Raw genomic sequence first — 24,802 nt, forward strand, 5'->3', positions numbered from 1 at the left:
AGGTAGAGGGACAGGTAGCATTGAGGAGGCAGGGAGGCTGCAGAAGGATTTGGACAGGTTAGGAAAATAGGCAAAGAAGTGGCAGATGAAATACAATGTGGGAAAGTGTAAGGTCATGCATTTTGGTAGGAAGAATAGAGGCATGGACTATTTTCTAAGTGGGGAGAAAATTCAGAAGTCTGAATTTCAAAGAGATTTGGGAGTCCTAGTCCAGGATTCTCTTTAGGTAAACCTGCAGGTTGAGTTAGTAGTTAGGAAGGCAAATGTAATGATGGCGTTTATTTTGAGAGGACTTGAATATAACAGCAGGGACGTACTTTTGAGGGTCTATAAGGCTCTGGTCAGACACCATTTGGAGTATTGCATGCAGTTTTGGGACTCATATCTCAGGAAGGATGTACTGGCCCTGGAGCATGTTCAGAGGAGGTCCATGAGAATGGTCCCAGGAATGAAAAGCTTAACATATAAGGAATGTTTGAGGACTCTGTGTTTATACTAGTTAGAGTTTAGAAGGATGAGGGAGGATCTAATTGAAACATACAGAATACTGAATGGCCTGGGCACAGTAGATGTTGAGAAGATGTTTCCATTGGTGGGAGAGACTAGGATCTGAAGGCACAGTCTTAGAGTAAAGGGAAGACCTTTTAGAACTGCGATAAGGAGAAACTTCTTCAGCCCAAAGAGTGGTGAATCTATGGAATTCATTGTCACAGAAGGCCGTGGAGGCCAGGTCATTGAGTGTATTTAAGACTGAGAAAGATAGGCTCTTGAGTATCGAGGGGATCAAGGGTTATGGAGAGAATGGGGTTGAGAAACGTATCAGCCATGATTGAATGGAGGAGCAGACTCGATGGGCTGAATGGCCTAATTTCTACTCCTCTGTCTTATGGTCTTACTCTTTTGCTTCACTTTAGCTCACTCTCTCAGCAGAGCAGGTAAGGGCTGTTTGGTAGTGGCTGCTTGAAGGCTCGGTGACGTTTGTTTAATGGTTTAAATTTGAATTATTTTTTAAAAAAAAGCGCGGAGCGCACCCGGAAGCTGGTGTAGCGCAAGCTTACCTGGGTAAGTTGTTTTCCTATAAAGGTGCGCAGGAGAGGAACCCGAGGCACTACAAGGGTAGAGCCTCCCACCCGCCCTCCTCCTCTCACCTAATAATAAGACCCGTTGTGGTAAGCAGGTAAGTGCTGCATTTTGCTTATTCTCGTGTTTAGACCTAGTTTTTTTTAAAGGTTACTTTTAGAGGGATGGCAGTGAAGACAGTGCAATGTTCCTCTTGCAACATGTATAAGGTGAGGGATGCCATGGTCGTCCCTGCTGATTACACTTGCAGGAAGTGCACCCTTCTCCAGCTCCTCCAAGACCGTGTTAGGGAACTGGAGCTGGAGTGGGATGAACTTAGGATCATTCGGGAGGCAGAGGGGGTCATAGATCGGAGCTTTAGGGAAGTAGTAACTCCAAAGATTGCAGACAGATGGGTGACAGTGAGGAGGACTGGGAGGAAGCTGCCAGTGCAGAGACCCCCTGCGGCCGTTCCCCTCAAAAACAAGTATACCGTTTTGGATACTTATCGGGGGGACAACTTACCAGGGGTAAGAATGGGGTTCAGGCCTCTGGCACAGAGCCTATCCCCGTTGCTCAGAAGGGAAGGGTGGAGAAGAGCAAAGCAATAGTTATTGGGGACTCGATAGTTCGGGGCACAGATAGGCGGTTTTGTGGGGGTGAGAGAAACTCACGATTGGTACGTTGCCTCCCAGGTACAAGGGTACGTGACATCTCTGATCGTGTTTCCCGGGTCCTTAAGGGGGAGGGGGAGCAGTCCGAAGTCGTGGTCCACATTGGCACCAACGACATAGGTAGGAAGAGGGATGAGGATGTTAGGCAGGCTTTTAGGGAGCTAGGTTGGAAGCTCAGAATTAGAACAAACAGAGATGTTGTCTCTGGTTTGTTACCCGTGCCACGTGATAGAGAGTCGAGGAATAGGGAGAGAGAGCAGTTAAATGCGTGGCTACAGGAATGGTGCAGGAGGGAGGGATTCCAGTTTCTGGATAACTGGGGTTCTTTCTGGGGAAGGTGGGACCTCTATAAACAGGATGGTCTACACCTGAACCTGAGGGGCACCAGTATCCTTGGGGGGAGGTTTGATAGTGCTCTTTCGGGGGGTTTAAACTAACTCTGCAGGGGCATGGGAACCTAGACTGTAGTTTTAGGGTGCAGGACCTCGAGTGTAGGGAGGTTAGGAACCAGGCATCAATCTCGATGGAGGGTGCCTGTAAACAGGAAGGTGGCTTCAAGTGTGTATACTTCAATGCGAGAAGTATACGAAATAAGGCAGGTGAACTTGCAGCGTTGGTTGGTACTTGGGAGTTCGATATTGTGGCTATTACGGAGACATGGGTAGAACAGGGACAGGATTGGTTGTTGCAGGTTCCAGGGTTTAAATGTTTTAGTAGGGTCAGAGGTGGGGGTAAAAGAGGGGGAGGTGTGGCATTGCTTGTCAAAGATAGTATTACAGCAGTGGAAAGGACGATGGATGAAGACTCGCCACCTGAGGTAGTTTGGGCTGAGCTTAGAAATAGGAAAGGTGAGGTCACCCTGTTAGGAGTTTTCCAAAGGCCTCCTAATAGTCCTAGAGACGTAGAAGAAAGGATTGCGAGGATGATTCAGAAGAAGAGTGAAAGTAATAGGGTGGTTGTTATGGGGGACTTTAACTTTCCAGATATTGACTGGGAAAGCTATAGCTCGAGTACGTTAGATGGGCCGGTGTTTGTCCAATGTGTGCAGGAGGGTTTCCTGACAAAATGTGTAGACAGGCCAACAAGAGGTGAGGCCATACTGGATTTGGTTCTGGGTAACAAACCAGGCCAGGTGCTAGAATTGGAGGTAGGTGAACACTTTGGGGACAGTGACCACAATTCGGTGACTTTTACTCTAGTGATGGAGAGGGATAAGTGTGCACTGCAGGGCAAGAGTTATAGCTGGGGGCAGGAAAATTATGATGCGGTGAGGCATGACTTAAGATGCGTGGCTTGGAAAAGTAGGCTTCAAGGGAAGGGTGCAATCGATATGTGGAGCTTGTTCAACTGAGTGTCCTTGATAAGTATGTACCTGTCAGGCAGGGAGGAAAGAGTCGTGTGAGGGAGCCGTGGTTTAATAAGGAATTGGAATCCCTTGTTAAAGGGAAGAGGGCGGCCTATGTAAAGATGAGGCGTGAACGTTCAATTGAGGCGATTGAGAGTTATAAGGTAGCCAGGAAGGATCTAAAGAGAGAGCTAAGAGCAGCAAGGAGGGGACATGAAAAGTCCTTGGTTGATAGGATTAGGGAAAACCCAAAGGCTTTCTATCGGTATGTCAAGAATAAAAGAATGACTAGGGTAGGAATAGGTCCCGTCAAAGATAGTAGTGGGAAGTTGCGTGTGGAGGCTGAAGAAATTGGGGATACACTGAATGAATACTTTTCGTCAGTATTCACTCAGGAACAGGACATTGATGCCGATGTGAATATTGAGTCACAATTAATTAGAATGGATGACTTTGAGATATGTAGGGAAGAGGTGTTGGAAATTCTGGAAAGGGTGAACATAGATAAGTCCCCTGGGCCTGATGGCATTTATCCTAGGATTCTCTGGGAAGCAAGGGAGGAGATTGCAGAGCCATTGGCCTTGATTTTTATGTCCTCGTTGTCTACAGGAATAGTGCCAGAAGACTGGAGGATAGCAAATGTGGTTCCCTTGTTCAAGAAGGGGAGTAGGGATAACCCTAGTAACTATAGGCCGGTGAGTCTCACTTCTGTTGTGGGCAAAGTCTTAGAGAGAATTGTAAGGGATAGGATTTATGAACATCTGGATAGGAATAATGTGATCAAGGATAGTCAGCATGGTTTTGTGAAGGGCAGGTCGTGCCTCACAAACCTTATTGAATTCTTTGAGAAGGTGACTAAGGAGGTGGACGAGGGTAAAGCGGTTGATGTGGTGTATATGGATTTTAGTAAGGCGTTTGATAAGTTTCCCCATGGTAGGCTACTGCAAAAAATACGGAGGTATGGCATTGAGGGGGAGTTGGAGGTTTGGATTAGGAATTGGCTGGCTAGAAGAAGACAGAGGGTAGTAGTTGATGGTAAAGGTTCATCTTGGAGTGCAGTTACCAGCGGTGTTCCGCAAGGATCTGTTTTGGGACCATTGCTGTTTGTCATTTTTATAAATGAACTGGAGGAGGGGCTAGAAGGTTGGGTGAGCAAGTTTGCGGATGATACGAAAGTCGGTGGAGTTGTTGACAGTGAGGAAGGATGTGGCAGGTAACAGCGGGATATAGATAAGCTGCAGAGCTGGGCAGAAAGGTGGCAAATGGAGTTCAATGTCGCTAAGTGTGAAGTGATTCACTTTGGTATAGAGTAACAAGAAGATGGAGTACTGGGCTAATGGTTGGATACTTGGTAGTGTGGATGAGCAGAGGGATCTTGGTGTCCATGTACACAGATCTCTGAAAGTTGCCACCCAGGTAAATAGTGCTGTGAAGAAGGCATATGGTGTACTGGCTTTTATTTGTAGAGGAATTGAGTTCCGGAGTCCTGAGGTCATGTTGCAGTTGTATAAGATTCTGGTGCAGCCGCATCTGGAGTATTGTGTGCAGTTTTGGTCGCCATACTATAGGAAGGATGTGGAGGCACTGGAACGGGTGCAGAGGAGGTTTACTAGGATGTTGCCTGGTATGGTAGGAAGATCGTATGAGGAAAGGCTGAGGCACTTGGGGCTGTTTTCATTGGAGAAAAGAAGGTTTAGGGGAGATTTGATAGAGGTGTACAAGATGATTAGGGGTTTAGATAGGGTTGACCATGAGAACCTTTTTCCACGTATGGAGTCAGATATTACGAGGGGGCATAGCTTTAAATTAAGGGGTGGTAGGTATAGGACAGATGTTAGGGGTAGATTCTTTACTTAGCGAGTCGTGGGTTCATGGAATGCCCTGTCAGTAACAGTGGTGGACTTTCCCTCTTCATGGGCATTTAAATGGGCATTGGATAGGCATATGGAGGAAAGTGGGCTAGTGTAGGTTAGGTGGGCTTGGATTGGCGCAACATCGAGGGCCGAAGGGCCTGTACTGCGCTGTATTTTTCTATGTTCTATGTTCTATTTTTTCCAACAGCAATCTGGACGGTCAACTTGCTTGAAGTGTGGCCCTAACTGAATGGGCTGAAATTAATAATGCCTGGCCATTAATGAATGCATTGAGCACAAAGGCATTTCAAGCCGGATTTGTGAAATATTCGGGAAAATAAATTGGAGTCAGAGGAGAAGAGCTCATGTCTAATGGGCTAAGGATTTATGCCGCCGTTGATAGGAAAAGACATCAGTGGCCGGTCCCTGCCTCTGGGTGTTGTACCTTTATAAATATTCTGTTGCAGCAGTATTTAGAGCACCAACTGGGGTCTGCTACTAAAAGGTACTTTGTCCTAAATCCCCCGAGGGAGGACGTGTCAAGGTCACAATGTGGGGATGTTAGTAAACTTCTGTTCAATGAGATGCCAGGCATAAAAATCTTCAATAACCTTGGACTGAAATTACAGTGGAAAGTGTTGATACAATGCAAAATCTGACCTTGTGCAAATGATCCGTGAAAGAAATGATCACACAGGGACTGGGAACACCTCTATTCTTTATCCCCAGAAGTAACTCTTTAACACAATCACAGTCATTGTCAGCTCAGTTCCTTGAACCATATAAACAGTAAAGCCTTTTAAGAATAACACATTGGAAAGTGACATTTCTCTGAAAGTGAACAGACTAAGGTAGCAAGAATTGGACAGATAGAATGTTTTAAGGAAAGCTTCCTGTTGGAAAACAATACCTAACAGAAAGTTCCACACTCTATAATAACCTGTTGCACAATTCATGCAAAAATAGGCCCAAACATTCACTATATGCATTGTGCTTAATTTTCCTTAAACCATCCAACCAAGCGATTAGAGTGATGACAGAGCTACATATAGCTTTTCTTAGTCTGTGCCAATATTGGCACTTGTTCTGCCATTGAAGAACATAGAACATAGGACAGTACAGCACAGAACAGGCCCTTCAGCCCACGATGTTGTGCCGACCATTGATCCTCATGTATGCACCCTCAAATTTCTGTGACCATATGCATGTCCCGTAGTCTCTTAAATGTCCCCAATGACCTTGCTTCCACAACTGCTGCTGGCAACGCATTCCATGCTCTCACAACACTCTGTGTAAAGAACCCGCCTCTGACATCCCCTCTACACTTTCCTCCAACCAGCTTAAAACTATGACCCCTCGTGTCAGTCATTTCTGCCCTGGGAAATAGTCTCTGGCTATCAACTCTATCTATGCCTCTCATTATCTTGTATACCTCAATTAGGTCCCCTCTCCTCCTCCTTTTCTCCAATGAAAAAAGTCTGAGCTCAATCAATCTCCCTTCATAAGATAAGCCCTCCAGTCCAGGCAGCATCCTGGTAAACCTCCTCTGAACCCTCTCCAAAGCATCCACATCTTTCCTATAATATGGCGACCAGAACTGGATGCAGTATTCCAAGTGCGGTCTAACCAATGTTTTATACAGCTGCAACAAGATCTCACGACTCTTAAACTCAATCCCCCTGTTAATGAAAGCCAAAACACCATATGCTTTCTTAACAACCCTGTCCACTTGGGTGGCCATTTTAAGGGATCTGTGTACCTGCACACCAAGATCCCTCTGTTCCTCCACACTGCCAAGAATCCTATCCTTAATCCTGTACTCAGCTTTCAAATAAGAAACTTATAAAAAACATCAGTCATTTCAATAACCATACTTCTAAGACATAGATATGGGAGACAATATTAAAAACATCTTTTATTTACAAAGAATAATCAAACAATCATGCCTGTTTTAATCTTAGATATTTCTGGACCAAGAATTTAAAAATGCCTAGTTCAAAACTGGGTAGATGGCAACATGAGGAAAACAAATGGAACATAAACTTGATTTGCTCTGAGGAGCAAGTGTAATAAATACAGAAATTTGTCTGTGTTTCCTAAATTTCTCAGCCTTGAACCTTCTTTGAGAAACTCCTCAAAAACCACCACGTTACCAAGCTTCTGGTCACCTACACTAGAATCTCCTAATGTAGCTCAGTGCCTAATTTTTGTCTGATATTACTTCATCAAATGACTTCAAGGCAGTATGTAAATACAGGCTATTAGTATTGTTGTAAGAGTAAAAAATGAGGTCTGCAGATGCTGGAGATCACAGCTGCAAATGTGTTGCTGGTCAAAGCACAGCAGGTTAGGCAGCATCTCAGGAATAGAGAATTCGACGTTTCGAGCATGAGCCCTTCATCAGGAATAAGAGAGAGAGAGCCAAGCAGGCTGAGATAAAAGGTAGGGAGGAGGGACTAGGGGGAGGGGCGATGGAGGTGGGATAGGTGGAAGGAGGTCAAGGCGAGGGTGATAGGCCGGAGTGGGGTGGGGGCGGAGAGGTCAGGAAGAGGATTGCAGGTTAGGAGGGCGGTGCTGAGTTGAGGGAACCGACTGAGACAAGGTGGGGGGAGGGGAAATGAGGAAGCTGGAGAAATCTGAATTCATACCTTGTGGTTGGAGGGTTCCCAGGCGGAAGATGAGGCGCTCCTCCTCCAGCCGTCGTGTAGTTGTGTTCTGCCGGTGGAGGAGTCCAAGGACCTGCATGTCCTCGGTGCAGTGGGAGGGGGAGTTAAAGTGTTGAGCCACGGGGTGATTGGGTTGGTTGGTTCGGGCGGCCCAGAGGTGTTCTCTGAAGCGTTCCGCAAGTAAGCGGCCTGTCTCACCAATATAGAGGAGGCCACATCGGGTGCAGCGGATGCAATAGATGATGTGTGTGGAGGTACAGGTGAACTTGTGGCGGATATGGAAGGATCCCTTGGGGCCTTGGAGGGAAGTGAGTGTGGAGGTGTGGGCGCAAGTTTTACATTTCCTGCGGTTGCAGGGGAAGGTGCCGGGGGTGGAGGTTGGGTTGGTGGGGGGTGTGGATCTGACAAGGGAGTCACGAAGGGAGTGGTCCTTGCGGAACGCTGATAGGGGAGGGGAGGGAAATATATCCTTGGTGGTGGGGTCCGTTTGGAGGTGGCGGAATTGGCGGCGGATAATACGTTGTATGCGCAGGTTTTGAATGACATGGTATGCATTAAATATATGAAGCAACTGAGTAAAGTAACCCTTGCTTTGAAAGGCCAAGTGCAGTGAGAGATGGCCTTGATGAACAGAATGTGGGTGACCTTCCCTTCGTTTTTGACCAGGACTGTTCCCTCTCCCTCAATCAAACTTTGTCTCCAATGTCATGCCTAGCTCAGGGGGCAAGTGACCCCAAGATAATTTTGCCATCTTCTTTTTTGATGTTCACATCCTGAATAAATACTCACTCCCTTCCAAAAAGAAAATATACCATCTGTGTTCAAACTATTTGAAAATAATCTACATAATAACAGTCATGACAGCTCAGACTAATTATTTATTTGTGAAGCACTGGAGATTTGCTGAGACACGTTAAGTGGCCTATAATCAAGTAAAAAAAAAGTCACACAACACCAGGTTATAGTCCAACAGGTTTAATTGGAAGCACACTAGCTTTCGGAGCGACGCTCCTTCATCAGGTGATAGTGGAGGGCTCGATCGTAACACAGAATTTATAGCAAAAATTTGCAGTGTTATGTAACTGAAATTATACATTGAAAAATTGATTGTCTGTTAAGCATTTCATCTGTTAGAATACAGTGATAGTTTCACTCCTTTCATGTGTAAATCACAAAACCCACACACCCACACCCCACACACACCCTTTTAGACACACACACTCCCACGCAGACTTAAGACACTCTGCACCCCCCCCCCCCACACACACACACACACACACAACCCCCACCCCAAACAGACAGACAGACACAGACAGACAAAGACCCACATGCACACATATGTTTTGTGGGGTGAATTTGTATTGCACTTTGCTCAAAATTGCATACATTCATGTAGAACTCGGAGCTCAAAAACTGCAGGAATTTATGTAAAACACTGTTATCTCACTTATTAGATTAGAATCAATCTAAACATCAGGTCATAGACAGAAAACACAGAGGGCTAACACCTTCAACATATTGCCTAGCTATCACCATTGTTAGCAGCTAACCCGAGAATGTAACTTTAAAAAGAAGGGTTTTGTGATTTACACATAAAAGAAGTGAAACTATCACTGTATTCTAACAGATGAAAGGCTTAACAGACAATCAATTTTTCAATGTATAATTTCAGTTACATCACACTGCAAATTTTTGCTATAAATTCTGTTACGATCGAGCCCTCCACAATCACCTGATGAAGGAGCATCGCTCCGAAAGCTAGTGTGCTTCCAATTAAACCTGTTGGACTATAACCTGGTGTTGTGTGATTTTTAACTTTGTACACCCCAGTCCAACACCGGCATCTCCAAATTATAATCAAGTATTTCTCATGAAGGCGACATTACAGGATTGCTACATCCATTAGTACCACTAGAGGACACCAGAGATCTGAGTTCTTCACATACCCACACAATCTTTTTTATTCCAGTGTAGTTTGTAACCACCGTTGGGACAAGAGCATTGATAGCTTCCCAGTGTATTAACACAGCCGTGCTTACAGCCACCATGGTTCATGCTGCATTCATCGATATCTGAAAAAGGCACAGGCAAAATTAGTTGGCTTATATTAAGCAAGTCTATTCTGGCACAAGCAACTTTGTCGTTTGTATTTTTTCAGTGGAACACTTCATGACTTTGTGTGTCGTACTTAAGCAGGGGCCATGCTAATCTTCTTTGTACCATTCCAACTTTAGTTTCAGGTCTCAGCTATTGTAATGTTAGTATGACAGCAGCTCTGGGTATCTCTTGCATTTAGATTCCCCAAAAGCAAGGTCCTGATGACAGGTGACTGTATGATCTTACAAACATGGCTATGACTGGTTCTATGCTGCATAAGTGGGTTCCACATCCTCAAATGCTTGATGTGGAAAGATCTGGATTCTCTCAGTGTCTGCGTGGGTTTCCTCCGGGTGCTCCAGTTTCCTCCCACAGTCCAAAGATGCGCAGGTCAGGTGAACTGGCCATGCTAAATAGCCCATAGTGTTCAGGGATGTGTAGTTTAGGTGCCTTAGTCAGGGATAAATGTAAGGGAATGGGTCTGGATGGGTTAGTCTTCCGAGGGTCGGTGTGGACTTGTTGGGCCAAAGGGCCTGTTTCCACTCTGTAGGGATTCTATGCATTGAGGTGGTAAAGTGGTAATTGTAACCAACAGTTTGTACCTAACAGTGACATATGCAGCGTTGAATATTATCTGAGCTTTCAAGGTGATGTTAAGAATGTTCACATTTTTTCACCTTGTCTTGCTGTAGTGAGAGATGATTTGCAAAATACCATTAATCCCCTTTCATCCCTTCAGCAACATACACTTATTAAAGGTCAATATAAATGATCCCACTAGAGGGAGTGGCTGCTCAAGAATATTTATATACAGTTCTGTTGGTGAAAGGGAGACTTTGCTTCTATTTCCTGAACTAACCTGCTCAGAAACAGACCAAGTTGTGGTGATGTGTAGATGCCAACAATTCAGTGGCACATGGGGTTGGCACACATTTGAGTTCTTTCACAGAACATACAGTTGATCTTCTATGACTGTGGGAAACCAAGTCCCTCGCTCAGCTGGGGAGAGATCTGGGTCAAAGCACTGTGCACCCAAAAGAGTGAAGGAAAATGGGTAAACTTAATCTAAAAAAAACATCCTTCATAGGTAGCAGACAGCTGGTTATAAAACAACAAGGATTTAGAAATATTTCAGAAACAAAGGGCTGTATCTTATGGTTTTTGGCCAAGTCTGAGTTTGTGGAAAATTTTCATCTGAGGCCTAGCTTGTCTTCTTAGTGTATCTTCCCAAATTCACCTACCGACTGCACTCTATGACATCCCTGACATCTGATCCTAGCCCCAACTTACCATGCCCATCTTCCCAGTGTGCTTGTGCTTAGTTTTAAGAGGCTATTGGGCATCAGGAAAAGCACAGCAACTCAAAGATGCCCTTTTTGTTCAACAGCAGAGTGCGAACATGTCAGAGAAGGAGACAATGCCGTTGTAAATCTCCAACAGGTTGAGGGGTTAGTGTGGAGGAGAGGAGAACCAGCAAAGGAGACTGCACCACCAGACCCTGCCAACCTGCTCTAAGGTTGCCACCCGGGTCAGTACTGTATCCATGGTGTAGAGGAATGGCCAGCAGTGCCAGAAGGAAAATGACCAATGATCTCCTCCACTGTGCCAGTTCAGGTGCAACACTCCTTTTTCTGCTACCTCACAATCACTATCTCGGCTACTGTACCAACTTCCAACCAGGCTAATGCCTCACATGGATGCATGGCAGTGCCAAATGGCACTCAGCTGGAGGAGGAATACACATAGGCCCCTCAGAGAGGAGCTATCTCAAATCTGTCTATCCCAACTTTTGGAAATTCCCGTTGAGGAGTGTCAACTTACTTCTTTGCACATCTGGCTCGGCCAGACAGTCACTCTGGGATCACCCTGCCAAATCTCCAGACCTATACATCAGGGCAGTGCCAATGCACTGTGCTTGTTTTATGCTTATTTATACGTGGCACTGATTTGACCTGACACCTGGATATTTGTCTCACTGTGTAGCCCTGATGTCATTGTTACGTTGTCAAGCACCAATTCATGTCCACACACAATGGTCCATGGACAGAGGTCAGTGCTGAGAGCCTGCTGGAAGCAAGATGAACACTGCATACACATGGCTGTGGTGACACCTCATGTCCTCCTCATGCAACATCTCTCTTCCTTTGTGGCCTCTGTGTCCAAAAGTGTAGGTGTCGATGAGTCATTCAGAAAGGTGCAAAGAGGTGCAACACACAAGAGTATTGAGGGTGGGATGGGGCTAGTAGTTCCCAAGGAATAGGGTCTCCTCAGGTCTCTGTCATGTACAGTAAATGGGTCTGTGGGCAATGTTCTTCCCCTTTAAAAGCCTTATTAATGGTGGGTGCTACAGCCTCCTTTCTCACTTGCCTGGCCCACTCACAGCTATCTTCTTTCTCTTGTGCATTTCTGATTTCCAGCACGATGGAAAGTGGCAGTCTCAGCCTGACTCTGCCTGAGTTTCCAAGCATCCAAAGCCCTTTCTGTAAAGCCTATAAGTTACACACCTCCTTAGGCCCCCACACAAATCCATCTACAGCACAATCCCATTCCTATTCATGCTTTACCATATCCCACTTTTGCAGAAACTGATGTCCCTGTTGACAACTGTCATCTCCCCCACATCCACCTTCACCCTCCAGTCCTAAAGCCTAACTTGCAGAATCTAATTTCGACGGCAATGGCTGCTCTTACTCCGCTCCCCTGCCCGCGTCATTTCACAAATCCTCTTTGTTCCTTAATTTCTGAAGCTGAAGTGACGGACTGACTGTGGTTCACACACTCCCATCATTCTCAGGTGACAAGTGCCCAGATTCCTGACTGGTAGATATACATTTCCACTGCTGCATTAGCCCTGCTGTTTAACTGGCTGCTATGGAGTGATGGGACTGACTGTGACCCATTCCCCGAACTGCAGAGACACGGACCCCCGACTGAGAACACCTCGACCAGATGCCTGACCATAGCCAATCATCTGGTATGGCATTGGAGCTTGCCCTTGATTTTCTGTGCTAGGAACCCCTGTCTGACTGGTGCCTCCATTGACTATGCTGAGGATGACTCCCCTGAAACCTTATGACACAGCTGCCTGCTTGCTGCACAATGCAGTGGCACTGCCACATATGCTGTTGGCACAGGGTACAGTGTGAGACTGATGGAGCACACTACCTTTTTAGAGAGGACCGCTGACCAGCAAGGCAAGCTACGTGGCCATATGACTATGCGAACTGACACAGTAAGGCAATACAAGGCAAGGCATGGATCTGTGAGTGTGCAGGTAGACACTAAGTGAGTGAGTGCTAAGACAGCAAGGAATGAGATGCAGCGTGGTTCAGTCTATGAGGTGGGCCCCTGTCTGAGCCCACCAGATGTCCCTACTGCAACCTTTCAATTGTAGTTGCCAGTGCACCTTGCAATACAAATGGAAAGTACCCTGCCAGTGCATTCGAGAGGTCACCAAGATCACGAGTCATAGAGTCATACAGCGCGGAAGCAGACTTTTTGGTCCAACCAGTCCATGCCGAACATAATCTCAAACTAAACTAGCCCTATCTGCCTGCCCCGAGCCCATACCCCTCCAAACCTTTCCTTTTCATGTATCTATCCAACTGTCTTTTAAATGTTGCACACGAACCATTCTCTGTGTAAAAAATTTGCCTCTTATGTTTTTTTAAAATCTCTTTCCTCTCACCTTAAAGATGTGCCCCCTAGTCTTGAAATCCCCCATCCTAGGGAAAACACAACTACCATTAACCTTACCTCGGCCTCTTATTATTTTCTAAACTTCTATAAGACCATCTCTCAATCTCATACACACCAGTGAAAACATTCCAACCTATCCAGCCTCTCCTTATAGCTCAAACTTCCATACCCGACAACATCATAGAGTCATACAGTGCAGAAGCAGACCTTTTGGTTCAACCAGTCCATGCTGAACATAAATCCTGGTAATTTTTTTCTGAATCCTCTCCAGTTTGATAATATCCTTTCCATAAGTGGGCAACCAGAACTGGACACAGTATTCCAGAAGAGGCTTCACCAATGTTCTATACAATCGCAACATGACTTCCCAACTCCAGTACTCAAAGGACTGAGCAATGAAAACAAGCATGTCAAGGATCTAGGAACATTGAAGAGATGAAAAACATCATGGGAATCCTAAGACACACAACCCGAAATCCACACACCCTAGTCACAAGGGATGCTGCCCACTTGTGGTTGAGCCTGGCACAACCATCAAGAGTAAAAGTTGAAAAGTGCAAGCAATAACAGAGGGTGGCATCTTCCCAGGCCCTGAACAATGTCGACCCTGGCAGGAAATTGGGGAAAACTGTGGGAGAAGTAGAGCAAGGCCCTTCTTAACGTTGGGAGAAATAAACTGCATTTCTAATGAAGTTCCAGACATCAAGATGTTCTCACTCGAGAGAGGCAAGTGGCCCATTAACGGGGATTATCACTCATTGTCACCCAGATTTTTACTTAATCTTGCCTCATTAATGTGCACTCACCTATTCCAACAGATAGAAACTGGGCATTGAGAATTGCTGACATGCAAGTACCTGCTTAATCCAGTTTGTCTCTCCAAACCTCCATCTTGGATCCTGACACCAATGTGTCTGGGCATTATTCATGGGCTGTGACCTCATATCCACAGACACCAAAACCACCATTATAGCACATCTCTGATCCAATGACAATTTACCGCTGATCTGTAATGCTGCAGTTTGGACATTAGCAACTAGCATCAGAATGTTACAGGTACCCACCACCCTTCACAGATTGAACCAGGCTGCACCTCAGAGCTGATTGGCTAATTACTTAACGCTCACTCACTTAGCACATCCCTCATTGTCTTTTAGAGCTTTCCACCTGAGACAGAGCTACTTACACACCTTATTTCTGCCTTGCTGTTTAGTACAGATTCAGGTCCGTTCAGCAACAATCTGTGATCAGTCAAGAGGGTGGTGGACAGGTTGCTGAATGGTACTGAGCTATGTCAGTCTCACACCTATACCATGTCTCAGCAGTGGACACAGCAAACACACTGAATGTGCTTCAAGCAAATGGCCAACATCTCAAAATCGCCCTCAGTCAAGGCAAGAGAGATACTCTTCAGCCAGGCTTTCTGCAGGCTGTTTGCTCCTGGAAACAGACAAAGGGAGGGATTCAAAGAGATGAAAATAGTCATAGTCATATAGCACGGGGACAGACCCTTCAGTCCAACCAGTCCATGCCGAACACAACCCCAAATCGAACCAGTCCCACCTGTCTGCTCCTAGCCCACATCCTCCCACCCAAACCCTTCCCACCCACGTACCCATCCAAATGTCTCCCAAATGTTGCAATTGTATCCACATCCACCACTTCCTCAGGACGTTCATCCCACATGTGAACCATTCTCTGTGTAAAAAGATTGCCCCCATGTCTTTGTTGAATCTCTCTTCTCTCACATTGAAAACGTCTCCCCACCGAGTCTTGAAATCCCCCATCCTAGGGAAAAGACAACTATCATTAACTCTATCTATATCCCTCATTATTTTATAAACTTATATAAGGTCCCCTCTCAACCTCTAATGTTCCAGTGAAAAATGTCTCAGCCTATAGGTCAAGCAGTTGGAGCAAGGTGATGAGGTGTCCCAAGTGAGTGAACGGACCCATACAAAAGCCCTGCTGTGTTATTTGGGGAACTGGGTAAGAGTGAGTGAGGGAAGATATTGCAATGTGTGAGCATGGTCGACCACGGGGCTTGGTGTGCAGTAGCAGAGATACACAATGAGTGTTTGGTAGCAGAGAGAAGATGGTAACACTTACCATTGCAGAGAGAAAATGGTTATTTGAGCATCTTTAAACATCACTGAACATTCCTTCAGTGGACCGAGACTGCACTGACTCAACTGGCAAACTCAGAACAGCTGAGAGTGCCTAGTGTCAGTCTCCTCTCAGCCGGTCCTTGGGGAAAGGGGGGTGCCCTTTCTCTGGACCACCATGTCCATGAGGAGCTGCAGGATCTAGTCCAGAAAGTGGTGTGCTAAAATCCTCTGAGTGGTTGCTGGATGCCTCACGCCAATGTCCATGGAGGAAGGGTATGTGTGGCTGGTGCCCATGGATTATGCATTGAGCTGCACTTTGTACCTAACATGGAGGTCATTTGGAGCAAGTGGCAAACAGAAATTGCCAGGTACCCGTTCTGGTTTCCATGTCAGGTTTGTGTTCGGTGAGTTTGGGAAGACAGAAAGCTGAATATTAACAAGGTGAATTAGGCTGTCAACAAGATGTTTAACAAGCAATAATCCCCCTTATCTGACAACTCGCCAGTGAGAAACTCACCACAGCACTCCGTGAAAGTAAAATCAGGAGCACGGTGCTCCCGACGTTCAAACAGACCTCACTGACCTCTCATCGAATTGTGACATTCAACCCTTCAAAGGCTCAAACCTTTTCAGATTTTGCCTGTTATGCTTTTGAAACAATTTCCCTTACCAAAATGACCAAGAGCTGTTTTGCAGTTGTCTGATGTTTACAGCTGCATTACACAACTTACATTAGTCATAACAATACACTAAGACCTTGATGTGGTTCCGAGGCAAATGTATAGCAATCTAGAATCTGACGAGTGCTAACGTCGTCGCCTTAAAATGCAGTTCTGCACAGACCAAGTTCTTCTAGTAAGTGTATCATAACAAAGATCACCTTCTCATATTGTGTTCAGGTTTTGACTGAAAAATCATTCCCTTCAACAAGCAAGAATTATAGCAACAGTTTCAAAACAGTGTTTACCTCAACGCTTTGAGGAAGATGGAAAGGAAAAGCGGCTGGTAAAAATGGAAGATAAAGAAAGAATGGGAAGTGATTACTGAATCATTAAAAAAAAGAAAAATTATAAAACAAAATATGGGAAGAGAAATGAAAGGTCCAAAAAATGAAGAATTTAAGGAACAAAGTGACTCCAGGGAAGGGAAAATTAAAGGATTAAAAAGCAAATAAAAAGAATGTACCATTTCATTAATAAAATACAATGTCAACTTTAATTGAAAGATTAGAAGCTGTTAAGTCAAATTTAATGGACTCCAAACTCGAGGCTACTGGCAAAGGGCCATCAAGTCTGCAGTTAGATGAAATAATGAGTCTGAGCTACATAACAAGGGGGATGTCTCCTAGCTCACCGCAGCCTGCAGAATAATAAGATGTTATGTTTCATCTCTATTCAATAATTTTGGAGGGTTCAATGCATGGTGTGGTTTGGGAGAGTTTGTAGGGGAAAGGAATACTTCATCGCTTCTAGTAGGCAAGATGTTTTTAACTGTAAAATCTGAAATACATCCTCCACATTCATTATTGGATTCTAACACTTTTCAAACTGTTTGAAGACCTCTCCAGTGAAGTGCCTTTAGATTATGCTGAATACACTGTCTCTGTACATAAATATATTTTCACAAGATGTTCTCAGCAAAGCTGCTGAGGTGCTCACAGTGGCTCCGTGGTTAGCACTGCTACCTCACAGCACCGGCTTTAATTCCAGCCTCACGTGACTGTGTGGAATTTTCACATTCTCTCTGTGTCTGTGTGGGTTTCCTCTGGGTGCTCCGGTTTCCTCCCACTATCTTAAGATATGCAGGTTAGGTGAATTGGCCATGCTAAATTGCTCATAGTGTCCAGGGATGTGCAGGTAAGGGGCATTAGTTAGGGGAAATGTAGAGTAGTAGGGGAACAGGTCTGGGTGGGATGCTTTTCAGAGGGTCAGTGTGGACTGGTTGGACCAAGTGGCCTGTTCCTATACTATAGGGATTCTATAGTCGAGAAGATGTTTTCACAGTTGATTCTAGTTGTTCCTAGCTTATGAAGGCCCATTGAAGACAGACATTAAGAGAATGCATGAGGTTGATTAATTAACTTTTGTTTCGATATGTTATTTATAAATGTGGTTTAATTTAGCATTTTGGCCAACGGGACCCAGTGTGGGTCAGTGATAGAAGAATAGTAAGGCATGGAATTGGGATTGTGTTCACTGATATAGCAGGTGAATGAGTCGTTCACAGACAGCCTGGCCAGCAAGGGACTATGTTGATTGCCTTTTTCTCAGTATTTCCCACATACCTGGGAGCAAGAGCAATGCTCTCATGATGCTGTGCAGTCAGCAACACGTCATCATGAGACTTGACACCCACTCTGTCACCTAATGAAGGGCTGATCCACAGCTGTCCAGACAGTAGATGTATTATGTAAGTACCTCAGTGATCTGCTCCATCATATTCCATGTTGCAATATGGCTTTCACTTATTATGCACACCAGAATCAAGAGCAATGTGGTCAGTGGGTACCCCTTAGTTCTCAGTTGCCGCTCTCCACTTTGCTGTGGTGGCCCAAATGATGATGGTACAGTAGATTTGTGCAGTGTGAAGGCAACACAACAGCTGTTCAGATACTGATAAGATATTAAGTCTAGAAGGCTGTAAAGTGTCTAGTCTGAAGATGAGACGTTGCTCTTCCAGTTTGCACTGTGATTCACTGGATTACTGCAGCATTCCGAAGACAGACACGTGGGCACGCGAGCAGGGTGCTGTGTTAAAACGACTGGCTACAGGAACGTCAGGGTCCTGCTTGAGCACAGACTGGAGGTGTTCTGCAAAGTGGTCACCCAGTCTGTGTTTGGTTTCTCCAATGTAAAGTAGGCCACCTGGCTGACTTATTCTCTCAGTGAACAAATTCTCCTTTGATTCACCTCACTTCTGCCAATTCAAAGGATTGGCTATGGACATCCACATGGGTCCCAGTTCTGCCTGCCTCTTTTTGGGACTGGTGGAACAATCCTTGTTCCAGTCTTACACTGGACCCCTCTCACAATGCTTTTGTTGTACATTGATGACTGTTTCAGTGCCACTTCATGCTCCCGTCAGGACTTTGAAAACTTCATTAATTTTGCCTCCAATTTCCACCCCTCTGTAACTTTCACATCATCCATTTTGGACACTTCCCTTCCTTTTGTTGACCTCTCTGCCTCCATTTCCACTGCCATCCACTTCAAAGCCACTGACTCCCATAGCTACCTTCACTACAGCTCGTCACACCCTATGTCCTGCAAGGACTCCATCCCATTTCCCAGTTCTTTTGCCTACGTCGTATTTGTTCAGATGATACCACCTTCCAAAGCAGCGCTGCTGACAAGGCTTGTTTTTCCATGACTGTGGTTTCCCACCCACTGTGGTTGACAGGGGCCTCAACCACATCCGGCCTATCACTCGTGCTTCCACCCTTACCCCTTCACATCACTCACAATAGCATGATTGGGTTCCCCTTGTCCTCACTTTTCCTCCCACCAGCCTCTGCATTCAAATGATCATTCTCCACCATTTCAGACAACTCCAGCAGAACGCCACCACCAAACACATCTTCCCCTCAATTCCCCAGTCTGCATTTGCAGGAATTGTTCCTTCCAGATACCCTAGTCCATTCCACAATCACCAGCACCACACCCCTCTCTCCACAGCAACTTTCCATATAACTGCAGAAGGTGCAACATTTGCCCCTTCACCTCTCCCTGCTCACCGTCAAAGGGCCCAGACTGTCGTTCCAGGTGAAGCAGCATTTCACCTGTACCTCCTCCAATCCTGTGTATTGTATTCGCTGCACCCAATGTGGCCTACTCTACATTGGAGAAACCAAATACAGCTTTGTGTGACCACTCTGTGGAACACGTCTGGTCTGTGCTCACGCAGGACCCTGACATTCCCATAGCCGGGCATTTTATCACAGCACCCTGCTGGCATGCCCATGTGTTTGTCCTTGGCATGCTGCAATGTTCCAGTGAATCACAGCGCAAACTGGAGGAACAACATCTCAGACTACACACATTACAGCCTTCTGGACTAATTATTGAGTTAACTGTCAACATTTCTTCCTTTTCTTTTAACTTGTTAGCATGTCCTCCCCCTCACCCCCTTCCCACTTACTGTCCTTTCTAGTCTGGCAGGAGACACACTGTTGTGCTGCCATTCTCACATTCCGATCACCCAATCTGAACTATCAACATGTTTTCTTCACTGGACCCTCCACCCACTACCCCCAGCCCCACCATTTCACTGCCACCCCTCAGCTATAGCATAAATGCTGTCCCCTCCCCACTTTACTTCAGCTTTGATGAAGCGTCACTTAAACTCAAAACAAAATAAAACGGAGATGCGGAAGAATTTCTACTCTCAGAAGATTACAAATGTTTGGAATTCCCTACCCTAGAGATATATGGAGGTTAGATTACAGAAAGTATTTAAAGATAGCTGGATAGTGATTTCAAATATCAGAGAGTTGGGGACTGTGACAAAAGGGTATGAAAGAGGTGTTGATGCCTGGGGCAGATCAGCCATGATTATACTGTACAGTGGAACAGAGTTCAGGGGACAAATGGCCTTCTCCTGCACCTATTTCTTCTGTTCCTTACTCTGAGATTATTAATTAACCCTGCCACATGATACAATACCAAGTTTAATATAACCGGGTTCTGGTCAGATTCAAAGCATACCTCTGTGAGAAACTATCTTGAATGCACCCTGTGACCCCCTCATCCAAATTTCTCCTGCCAATTTGACTTTTTACAACTTATATGTAGGCTAAAGTCACCCATGGTTATTGCTATTCTTACATATTTTATCCTACATTGTGGTTATTGTTCAGGAGTTTATCAATCAATGACTTCTTTCCCCTACTATTTTCCATCTCTATCCAAGCTGATTTTAAATCTTGAGGCCTGAACCAAGGTAATCTCTAACAACGTTTTGTGCATGGGAAATCATGTCTCACTAACTTGATTGAGTTTCCTCAAAGTAATGAAAAGGATTGATGAAAGAAGAACAGTGGACGTGATCTATATGGACTTCAATAAGGCATTTGACAAGATTCCGCATGATAGACTGGTTAACAAGCTTAGACCACATGGAATACAGGGAGAACTAGCGATTTGGATACAGAACTGGCTGAAAGGTAGGAGACAGAGGATGGTGGTAGAGGGTTGCTTTTCAGACTGGAGGCCTGTGACTAGTGCAGTGCCACAAGGATCGGTGCTGGGTCCACTATTTTTTGTCATTTATAGAAATGTTAATATAACAAGTATAGTTAGTAAGTTTGCAAATGACACCAAAATTGGAGGTGTAGTGGACAGCAAAAAGAAAGTTACCTCAGAGTACAATGGGATTTTGATCAGATGGGCCAATGGGCCAAGGAGTGGCAGATGGAGTTTAATTTAAATAAATGTGAGGTGCTGCATTTGGGGAAGGCAAATCAGGGGAGCACTTATACATTTAATAGTAAAGTTCTGGGGAGTGTTGCTGAACAACGAGACCTTGGAGTGCAGGTTCATAGCTCCTTGAAAGGGGAGTCACAGATAGATAGGATAGTGAAGAAGGCGTTTGGTATGCTTTCCTTTATTGTTCAAAGTATTGAGTACAGGAGTTGGGAGGTCATGTTGCGGCTGTACAGGATGTTGGTCAAGCCACTTTTGGAATACTGCATGCAATTCTGGTCTCCCTGCTATAGAAATGATTTTGTGAAACTTGAAAAGTTCAGAAAAGATAAAGAAGGATGTTGCCAGGATTGGAGAATTTGAGCTACAGGAAGAGGCTGAATAGACTGAGACTATTTTCCTTGGAATGTCAGAGGTTGACCAGCGTCCGTAAAGAAATTTATAATATCATGAGGAACATGGATAGGGTGAATAGCCATGGTCTTTTCCCCAGGGGGTGGGGAGTCAAAAACTAGATGGCACTGGTTTAAAGTGAGAGGGAAAAGACTTAAAAGGGACAGAAGGTGGAACCTTTTTCACACAGAGGGTGGTGTGTGTATGGAATGAGCTGCCAGATGGTGGAGGCTGGTACAATTACAACATTTAAAAGACATCTGGATGGGTATAAGAATAGGAAGGGTTTAGAGGGATATGGGCCAAGTGCTGGCAAATGGGACTAGATTTATTTAGGATACCTGGTCGAAATGAATGAGTTTGACCGATGGATCTGTTTCCTACATCTCTATGACTCTATAATTGCGCACATACCATCCTTGATTAACAGTGCTACCCCTCCACTTTTACCTAGTGTCCTATTCTTCTTCAATGCCATATACCAATCCTGGTCATCCAGTAGCCCGGTCTCCATAATAGCTGTCAGGTCATTTTTATTCACATTAATATGTGCTATAAAACTAACATGTTCTCTCAACCAGGTTTGACTAAATGACAGAAAAAACTGAGGGCATGTAGAAAAGGAGGAAGAAAACCATTTACTTCCATCAACACAAATCACCATTGAAAACATATGTTACCCATTACTGATACACAATTCAGTGCAAGATAGCAACCATTAAATATTTGTAGTCTAAAAACCACATAATTAAATCCTGCAGGGTAAGTTTACTTAATTTGATATCCAACAACCTCATTTTTATCAATCATTGGTAAATAACTGAAAGAGGAAAGTAATCCAACCTGGAAGGTGAATTTTGAGAGAAATGCAGTCACAAACAACTTGGTTGTGTAACTGAGGTGAAAAAAGAACATGACCCAAATGGGTTTCAGAATCTAATCTCAGGTCTTGATTTACCCAGACTTCACTGTATTAACATTATAAACAAGGATGATTGGAGTTCAGGAGGAACCACAGCTGTCGTCCCAAGACACTGACAGTTCTAACTCAACCACTGTTCCCATTTATTTCCATTTAAACAGGGCACCGCAAACCCTCTGATATTTTCATTAATTGGAGGCATCAAGACCAATTCCCGCTCAGACACACAGACACTTTCCAAGTGGCCAAGAAAAGCAACTCCAGTTGTTTTACCCTCTTACCAAGCTAAGAATGCAAAGGCCAATCTTTACATCTCTACCACAACTCCCAGTACAAATTGCAACCTGAACTCAGGACCTTCATGATATATATGAATTCATATTACACTGGCTCGAACACTTAGCAATTCCGTCGGTTTTCCAATAACAGGATGGTTCTGTTCTTTGTGCAATCCCGTGTTATAAGAAAATTGTGTAATAGCAGCACCATTCAAACTAATGGGGTTGGAATCACGTTATAACCAATACAGGGTGACCCCCTTATCCATGGGTTTGGTTACCGTGGCTTCAGTTACCCATGGTTTCCCGTGGCCCAAACATATAAAAGAGAATATCCTGGAATCAGGGACCAGGAGGCTGCTGGTAGGGTAGGTTTCCCATTTAAATGGATGAGTTCATATCTATCTGTGGTTTCAGGCTTTGACATATCCCATTCAAGTACGGAGGGGACTACTATTCACATTTTAGAAGTTTGCGCTATAGAAACAGTGTCCCCAACCTGTCAATCATGTTATTAACCAATAGCGCATTATAGCAGAACGATCAGTAGGCCAGCAACAACTTGTTCTCAACTTGTTAATCAACGCTAACATCACATTATAAAACATGTCAATCATGATAATATGGAAAAAAAAACCTTATCATTTTAAACTGGTTTTCACAGCACTTTTGTTGCTCCAAGTCTCTATTTTGAACAAAATGATCAATATAACTTGTGTTATAAATCTGAAATTGAAACACAAAATGCTGGACAGTGGGGTAATATCAGGCAGCATCTGTGAAAAAGAAGGCCTTTGTATCTATAAAGTGACTTTCACAATCCCAGAATGTCCTCAGTAGTTTTACAGCCAATTATGTGTTGCTAAGGTGTAATCACTGTTCCGATGTCGGCAGTCAACTTATGCAGAGCAAGTTCCACTATCAGCAATGAGATGCATAATCAGATTCTTCTTGTTTAGTGATGTTGATTGAGTGACCAAAAATTTGATAGGACACCAGGGATAATTCCCTTTCTCCTCTACAAAACAGCACCATGGCTTCATTCCATCCACTTCAAAATGCAGATGGGGCCTCAGTTTAAGATCTCACCTGCAAGATGGAAAGAAGGAAGCATTGTTAACGCTTCCTCAGAAGTGAATTCTCTTCTCTGCAAACTGACTTCCATTTGCATTTTTTTTACCTGTTCACTTTCATCTTTTCCATTTCTCTATTCTTTTTCTGTGTTCACTAAAACTTGCTTGCATCTCCTATCCCAGCAACTCTCTGCAGATCCCAATTGTTGCAATGAAATGTCGTATCCCTGAAACAATAAGCTTATACTATCCTCACCCACAAGGTGCTGTGTGATATGGTTTGAATATTCTGTGTCCATTACACCATTTTAAATGTTGAACTCATAGATAAGCTTCTAGATGTGTTTCACACCCACCTGTTTCGTCTCCAGTCAAACAAATGCATACATGATAAGTATCATTAAAGGGCACTGGTATTTGTTACTCCATCCATTTCTCAGCAGTTAAACATACAGTCATAGAGTCATACAGTCATAGAGTCATAGTGGTGTACAGCATGGAAACAGATCCTTCGGTCCAACCTGTCCATGCCGATCAGATATCCCAAAGCAATCTAGTTCCACCTGCCAGCACCTGGCCCATATCGCTCCAAGTCCTTCCTATTCATATGCCCATCAAGATGTCTTTTAAATGTTGCTATTGTGCTAGCCTCCACCACTTCCTCTGGCAGCTCATTCCATACACGTACCATCCTCTGTGTGAAAAAGTTGCTCCTTAGGTCTCTTTTATATCTTTCCCCTCTCACCCTAAACCTATGCCCTCTAGTTCTGGACTCCCCTGCCCCAGGGAAAAGACTTTGTCTATTTATCCTATCCAGCCTCTCATGATTTTATAATCTCTGTAAGATCACCCCTCAGCCTCCAATGCTCCAGGAAAAAAAGCTCCCAGCCTGTCCAGCCTCTCCCTATAGCTCAAATCCTCCAACCCTGGCAACATCTTTGTAAATCTTTTCTGAACCCTTTCAAGTTTCACAACATCTTTCCAATAAGGAAGGAGAGCAGAACTGCACACAATATTCCAACAGTGGCCTAACCAATGTCCTGTACAGCCGCAACATGACCTCCCAACTCCTGTATTCAATACTCTGACCAATAAAGGAAAGTATACCAAACTTATTCACTATCCTATTGACCTGCGACTCATCTTTCAAGGAGCTATGAACCTGCACTCCAAGGTCTCTTTGTTCAGCAACACTCCCTAGGACCTTACCATTAA

At 44.5% G+C, this 24,802-nt stretch overlaps 1 protein-coding gene and 1 non-coding gene across 4 annotated transcripts in view; both read right to left on the reverse strand.

Annotated features, from left to right (window-relative positions):
• LOC132828425 (signal peptide, CUB and EGF-like domain-containing protein 3) overlaps positions 1 to 24,802 on the reverse strand; it is a 364,946-nt gene that overhangs the window by 57,807 nt on the left and 282,337 nt on the right. For all 3 annotated transcript variants that reach the window (XM_060845529.1, XM_060845528.1, XM_060845530.1), the window contains one exon: positions 9,544 to 9,669. In XM_060845529.1, the coding sequence (XP_060701512.1) occupies positions 9,544 to 9,669 (126 nt within the window). The remainder of the gene's footprint in view (positions 1 to 9,543; positions 9,670 to 24,802) is intronic.
• LOC132828490 (U6 spliceosomal RNA) lies at positions 9,749 to 9,853 on the reverse strand. Its single transcript, XR_009646131.1, has one exon. It is a non-coding gene; the product is annotated as a U6 spliceosomal RNA (small nuclear RNA).

Source organism: Hemiscyllium ocellatum, chromosome 26 (assembly GCF_020745735.1).
Source record: "Hemiscyllium ocellatum isolate sHemOce1 chromosome 26, sHemOce1.pat.X.cur, whole genome shotgun sequence".
Lineage (NCBI taxonomy): Eukaryota > Metazoa > Chordata > Chondrichthyes > Orectolobiformes > Hemiscylliidae > Hemiscyllium > Hemiscyllium ocellatum.